General features: G+C 59.9%; 1 protein-coding gene across 1 annotated transcript; it reads right to left on the bottom strand.

Annotated features, from left to right (window-relative positions):
• Window positions 1-3,455: 3,455 nt before the first annotated feature.
• LOC125437825 (tuftelin-interacting protein 11-like) lies at window positions 3,456-6,025 on the bottom strand. The gene has a single exon (XM_048505835.1). The coding sequence runs from the start codon at window positions 6,023-6,025 to the stop codon at window positions 3,698-3,700; it is 2,328 nt and encodes a 775-aa protein (XP_048361792.1). The 3' UTR covers window positions 3,456-3,697.
• Between the last annotated feature and the right edge of the window lie 684 nt (window positions 6,026-6,709).

The following is a 6,709-nucleotide window of genomic DNA, read 5'->3' on the forward strand; positions in this document are numbered from 1 at the left end:
CTATTAAGGATACGTATTTAGAGTAAATTCATGGGAGGGGAGGAGGAGAAATTCCCAATTCCCTCCTTCCTCCCCCAAAAGAATGGGTTTGTTTGAAAAGCTCAGTTTTCAACCCAAATCTGGGCACTTCAGCAAACTGTAGAATTAACACTGAAAGCAACTAAGACTTTCTAAACCGACTTAGGCTCTAAGGTGCTGGGTGGCAAAACAATTGCACGATGAATAAAGATCATAACGGATGCAAAGAACAAAGATACAAACATCCCCATTCTTCAACTTGGATAGATCAGGAAATATTAACTTGAAATCGGTTCTCTGATGTACTATGAAGCCTGTTTTAATTCCCCAACAGCAGCAGTAGAGAGGGGAAGAAATGAGGCGTGGTACCCGCAGCTCCTTCAGTAACTCACACAATAAAGCACAATTCAGCTTTTAAAAAAGAAAGTTAAAACCAAGGTAGATAAACAGTCATACACGTCAATGGCAGCAGAATGCAATAAAAGGACAAAGCCGGCCTTGTACTTACGAGAGACTCCATATAATGCAGCCCCTTCTGAGGGGAAAGACTTTCTACAGTGAGGAGATGGTTCTCTAGGGCTACCCTTATGGGAAAAGCTGGCCACCACCTCCTGACGGGGTGAGCCAATGGTGGGGTAGAGAGATGGTCCCAAACCAGATTCACACCTGAAACACATCATTACCTTGGAAAGCAGCTGCTGGGAGGGAGGGCGGGGAGAGCTGAGATTGTGAATAGGATCTTAAACTGGCGGCTTCTTTCAGATGGTCCTTCTCTTGACAAGATCTCAGGAGAAATGTCTGAAGGGGCTGAAAGCAGGGCAACGAGCTGTTGTTGGACAGTATAGTATTGCTCTCTTTTATAGAAGAAGAAGAGGAGGAAGAGTTTGGATTTATATCCCCCTTTCTCTCCTGCAGGGGCTGACAATCTCCTTGCCCTCCCCCCCCAACAAACACCCTGTGAGGTGGGTGGGGCTGAGAGAGCTCCGAGAAGCTGTGACTAGCCCAAGGTCACCCAGCTGGCGTGTGTGGGAGTGCACAGGCTAATCTGAATTCCCCGGATAAGCCTCCACAGCTCAGGCGGCAGAGCTGGGAATCAAACCCGGTTCCTCCAGATTAGATACATGAGCTCTTAACCTCCTACGCCGCTGGAGGAGATTAGAAGAAGAAGAGGAGGAAGAGTTTGGATTTATATCCCGCCTTTCTCTCCTGTAAGGAGACTCCAGGTACCTTACAAGCTCCTTTCCCTTCCTCTCCCCACAACAGACACCTTGTGTCAGAGATACATTTTAAACCTAACCCACCTCACAGGGTTGTTGGGAGGATAAAATGGAGGAGGAGGGAAATGCTTTAAGCCACTGGTTCCCACTGGCAAGACTGTTAATTGAAGTAATAAACAAATAGTAACAGTCATAAAGCAGAATTATGCCCTATAAGTCACTTCCAGGCAATGGACTTAGAAGACAAGTGTAACATTTTCACTCTTTTTTCGTTTTTGTCCTCGCTTGCCTGTGAGGCATATAATTCACACACACACTTTCTCCCCCTCATTTACCACTTCGGCTCATAACTTCCACACAGGCGTATTTTCCTCATTTGCCACTTGGGCTAGTCACTTTCACAAAACTTAATTTTTAAAAGTGAGCCTTCCATAAGCTGATACTGGATCTAAGGAAAAATGCCCCGGAAACCTTACTGTTATGCAGTGGTGGGATCCAAAAATTTTAGTAACAGGTTCCCATGGTGGTGGGATTCAAACTGTGGCGTAGCGCCAGTGGGGCTGGGCGGGGCACGACAGGGGCGTGGCCAGGCATTCCGGGGGCGGGGCATTCCTGGGTGGGGCTGTGGCAAGGACGCAGCCGCTGCGCCGGTCCTTGGGCGGGAAACGGATGCACGCAGGCGCAGGCTGCCACGCACGCCGGTGCACCTCCTGCTAGACTGCTTCAAGTTCTGCGCGCTACTGCTGAGAGGAGGGGCGTAACTAAGGCAAAAGTCACGTGGCAAAATCACCAATTAGTAACCCCCCTCTTGGCACACACAAATAATTAGTAACCTACTCTCGGGAACCTGTGAGAACCCACTGGATCCCACCTCTGCTGTTATGTCAGATACAGGCCGCTGCTGTGGCTATATCTATTTCCAATTGCTCCATGCTTCCCTGTAACAGGGAAAGGGTCTGAGAGAATCTTGAACCCCATGCCCAGGCTGCCCAACCTGTTGACATTTGTCACAAGATTGACAGAAAGTTTTGGCATCCTGTGCAATCCTGGGCCAGACATAGTTTATCCACCAACCTCTTCCTGGTTCTCTTCCTCCCAAGGGAAGTACGTGAGCCATTGTCAAAAGTTGGCACCTAAACTTACTTGGTATCAGCAGCTTTTTAATGTTGGTTTCCAGTCAGGGCATTGGTTCTTAGACATGCAGGTAGCAACCTTACTTTCCATAGAAATTGCTCTCCTGGAGTCTCTTCTGTGGGCTGCAGGGCATATAAGTTTGCTCGTGGTTCTCAACCTGGGGATCCAACAACCCTTTCACAGGGGTCGCCTAAGACCAGAGGTGGGATCCAGCAGGTTCTCACAGGTTCCCGAGAGTAGGTTACTCATTATTTGTGTGTGCCGAGAAGGGGTTACTAATTGGTGATTTTGCCACGTGATTTTTGCCTTAGTTACGCCCCTCCTCTTAGCAGTAGCGCGCAGAACGTGAAGCAGTCTAGCAGGAGGTGCACCGGCGTGCATAGCAGCCTGCGCCTGCGTGCATTCGTTTCCTGCCCAAGGACCGGCGCAGCGGCTGTGTCCTTGCTACAGCCCCGCCCAGGAATGCCCCACCCCCGGAATGCCCGGCCACGCCCCCATCGTGCCCCGCCTAGCCTTATTGGCGCTACGCCACAGTTTGAATCCCACCCATGGGAACCTGTTACTAAATTTTTTGGATCCCACCACTGCATAAGTTTGCTCGTGGTTCTCAACCTGGGGATCGAACGACCCTTTCACAGGGGTCGCCTAAGACTCTCTGCATCTGTGTTCTCCATCTGTAAAATGGATAAATGTTAGGGTTGGGGGTCACCACAACATGAGGAACTGTATTAAAGGGTCGCGGCATTAGGAAGGTTGAGAACCACTCCCTCATGGAGGGCAGTGACTTCAAAAATCTAATAGGTAAAGGTAGGAGCCCACTCAGAATGTGAATTGGCAGTGCAAGACTTGGGATTTAGAAATGGCAGCTGGACAAGCAATACACAGCAAGTTTATTTATTGATTGATTGATTGTATAGTTTTCTATACCGCCCTATCCCCGAAGGGCTCTGGGTGGTGTACAACAGAAGATTCAACAAGGAAATTATAATAACATAAGCACTATCCATTCAGTGAACTACTAAAACCCTTTAAAAACAGCAGGAAACCTCAGGAACGTGACTTTAAACCTGTTTGTACAGGGTTTTTTAAAATGCTTTCCCCTGTTTTGGGGGGAGAGGGTCCCTCCTCAAGTTATTTGGGGGCCTCTCGGGTGTCAATGACGAGGAGTGTTAACAGGACTGGGGTGGGGGGAGTCTTTTATTAAATTATAGCACAAAATACACTTTATTGACACCCCCAAAGCTCTTCTGGAACAAGGGGGCCAGCTCGGCTCCTCTGAAGTCCTTTAGCCGGATGGCAAAGTAGCCTCCTTGTGGAGCCCCTCCCCCTCATTTGGCCATGTCAAGGAGGCTCTGCAGGGAAGTGGGCACCCAGGTCTTCCCCCCCAGTACAAAGACCACCCCTCGGTCAATGTAGATGACGGCGCGCCCAAAGGCATACAGCTGCCTTCCTTCGTGCCGCTTCCTGATGAGTGGCATGAAGACCATGTTGTGCTCTTCGGCTTTGGTCTGGACCAGGTCCTTGAAGTTCAAGGGCACGAAGTCCTTCCGGCGCTCCGTGCGTGCCAGGTAAGCGATGCTCCCTTGGGCTCCAGGCGGCAGGTAGCCCCCCACACTGGAAGAGGAGGTTGCCCTGCTCATGACGCCCAGGGCTTGGTTGAACTTCTCCTTGATGGACGGGTGGGCCAGCAGCTGGTCCGAGAACCTCGCCTTCCAGCCCAGGTACCACTGGGCAACCTCCTCGTAATTGGGGTCGTTGCTGAGCCAGGAGCGCAGGGCCTGCAGCCACCTGGGAAAGAAGTGCCTCTCGAGAAGCCCCGCCAGGCAGGAGGGCGGGATCAGGCCCTCCCAGTCCAGCACCCAGAAGAAGGCCTCCGTCGTGTGCTGCTGCTGGTGGTGGGGGTCGATCGGCAGCTCGTCCAGGCCCAGGCCCAGCTTGGGCACAATGTTCTCCAGCATGAAGGCCTCCCACGGTCCTGGGGTGAAGACGTCCTTCCAGGGCTGCAGGGCCCGCTTGGCGGAGGGGTCGCGGGGGTGCCACTTCTGCAGGGCGCTGGCCAGCTTGCGGCGGACGGGCGGGTAGAGGGGCTCCAGGCGGGCCTGCATCAGGGGCAGCCACGGGTGGAGCCACGAGTGGACAGGCACCGGGTCCGTGAGAGGGTCCCAGCTCTCCACCTCCTCTTGCAACTTGGGGAAGACCAGATGGTCCAGAACGTGGTCCAGGATCCTGGTGGGAATGATGGCCCCCCAGCTGTCCAGGAAGTCCACCATCGGGGCGCAATTCCGGGGCTGCCACTGCCCGAGGACGTCCTGCACCTGCGGCATCCACGCCTCCCACACCAGCCGCTGGAATGCGTCCGAGGGGGGGTCCTGTCCCCCGTGGGACCACAGCTGGTGGCTTTCCAGCGGCCTCTTCCCCTGGCCGAGGACTTCTGTGCCCAACGTGCAGTCCCAGTTCTTGAAGTACTCCTTCACCAGTGGGAACACCACGGCTGCTGCCAGATCCACACGGTCGGGCGGGCGACACTCCTCGTAGTATTGACCCCGGAGGGTCTCGAAGATCTCGGCGCACTCCGCCAGGCTCAGGGGGTCTCCGCAGCCGGGCCGCAGCCGCCTCTCGCCCTCCTCCACCATCTCCAGGGCCTGGCCGAGGCGGTGGACTTCCAGCTCCGCATGGGAGAGGACCTCCTCCACCTTCTCCATCTCGTGGCTCAGGGTGGCCACCACGTGGCGCTGGCGCTGCAGCTGCCGGCCGTTCTGGAGGAGTTCCCGCCCCGCCAGGTCCAGGAGCAGCTGCAGGTTGTGCTCCAGCTCGGGCAGGGCGAAGGCCGGGCGCTCGGGGTCCTTGTCCTTCTGGAGGGTGGGCTTCCGGCCGATCTGGCCGCGGCTGCAGTGGACCTTCTGCTCCCAGCTGGTCACGTCAGTCACCTTGACCCGGGCCAGCTCTTCCGGAGGGGCCGAGAGGTGTTTGCGCCCCCAGCCCTGGGCCTCCAGCCCCTCCACGGTCTTGGGCGTCTTCTTCTGGCCCCCACGTGGCTCCTCCCGCCACTGGCTGCCGAACTCCTCCTTTTGGGACTTCTTTTCAGCGTCTCCCTCCGCGGCAGCCCCAGGGAAGAAGTCCGGCCGGGGCTGAGCCGCGCGCTCCGAGCCATAGGCCCCCACGCCCCCCCTGCCTCTCCTCGGCCGGGCCTCGAGGGGGCGGAGGATGCCCTGGCCGCCCTTGCCCAGCCCCCTGCCGGGCACGTGGCCCATCTTCCGGAGGAGCCTCTGCCCGATCCCCCGGGTGTGCCGCTCCCAGCCGCCGAGGCCCCCCCAGGACTCGGGCCCGGCTCCGGCGAAGCGCTGCTGGCTGCGGGGTTGGACGGGGCCGCCTGTTCGCCGCTTCTTCGGGGCCACGAGGTCTTGGGGGGGCTCCTCGTCGCCCGCGGCTCCTCCTGGGGCGCTTTTCTCCAGCCCGGCACGGACGAAGCTCCCGGGGGCCGAGTCGTCCTGGGACCTGGACCTGCTGCTGGCCAAGGCGGGCCGGGGGTCTCCGCCTCGCCCGGGGCGGCGCTGGGGGGCCCAGGTGCCGTAGAGCGCCTCCTCCTCCTCGGTCTGCCGGGGCGGGCTGAACTCGTCCTGCTGCAGGTCCCGCTCGATGACCTCGAGGGGATCCATCGCCCCTTCCCCCGTAGAGATGCGGCCGCAGAGGCAGGGGGCGCCCCGAATGGCGCGGGTGTGAAGGGGCTGTCGGGCCGGGGTGTGAAAAGCCTCCTTCCCGGGCTGGGGCTGCACGTGCGGCTGGGGGGAAGGGGGGGGGGGGGGGGGGGGGGGGGGGGGGAGGGGGGGGGGGGGGGGGGGGGGGGGGGGGGGGGGGGGGGGGGGGGAAAGGGGGGGGGGGGGGGGGAAAAGGGGGGGGTTTGGGGGGGGGGGGGGAGGGGGGGGGGGGGGGTGGGGGGGGGGGGGGGGGGGGGGGGGGGGGGGTGGGCGGGTGGGGGGGGTGGGGGGGGGGGGGGGTGGGGGGGGGGGGGGGTGGGGGGGGGGGGGGGTGGGGGGGGGGGGGGGTGGGGGGGGGGGGGGGTGGGGGGGGGGGGGGGTGGGGGGGGGGGGGGGTGGGGGGGGGGGGGGGTGGGGGGGGGGGGGGGTGGGGGGGGGGGGGGGTGGGGGGGGGGGGGGGTGGGGGGGGGGGGGGGTGGGGGGGGGGGGGGGTGGGGGGGGGGGGGGGTGGGGGGGGGGGGGGGTGGGGGGGGGGGGGGGTGGGGGGGGGGGGGGGTGGGGGGGGGGGGGGGTGGGGGGGGGGGGGGGTGGGGGGGGGGGGGGGTGGGGGGGGGGGGGGGTGGGGGGGGGGGGGGGTGGGGGGGG

Source organism: Sphaerodactylus townsendi, linkage group LG08 (assembly GCF_021028975.2).
Source record: "Sphaerodactylus townsendi isolate TG3544 linkage group LG08, MPM_Stown_v2.3, whole genome shotgun sequence".
NCBI lineage: Eukaryota > Metazoa > Chordata > Lepidosauria > Squamata > Sphaerodactylidae > Sphaerodactylus > Sphaerodactylus townsendi.

Bases quoted from the DNA above. Each gene is read 5' to 3' on its own strand.
- LOC125437825 (XM_048505835.1), bottom strand. From the start codon at position 6,025: ATGGATCCCCTCGAGGTCATCGAGCGGGACCTGCAGCAGGACGAGTTC.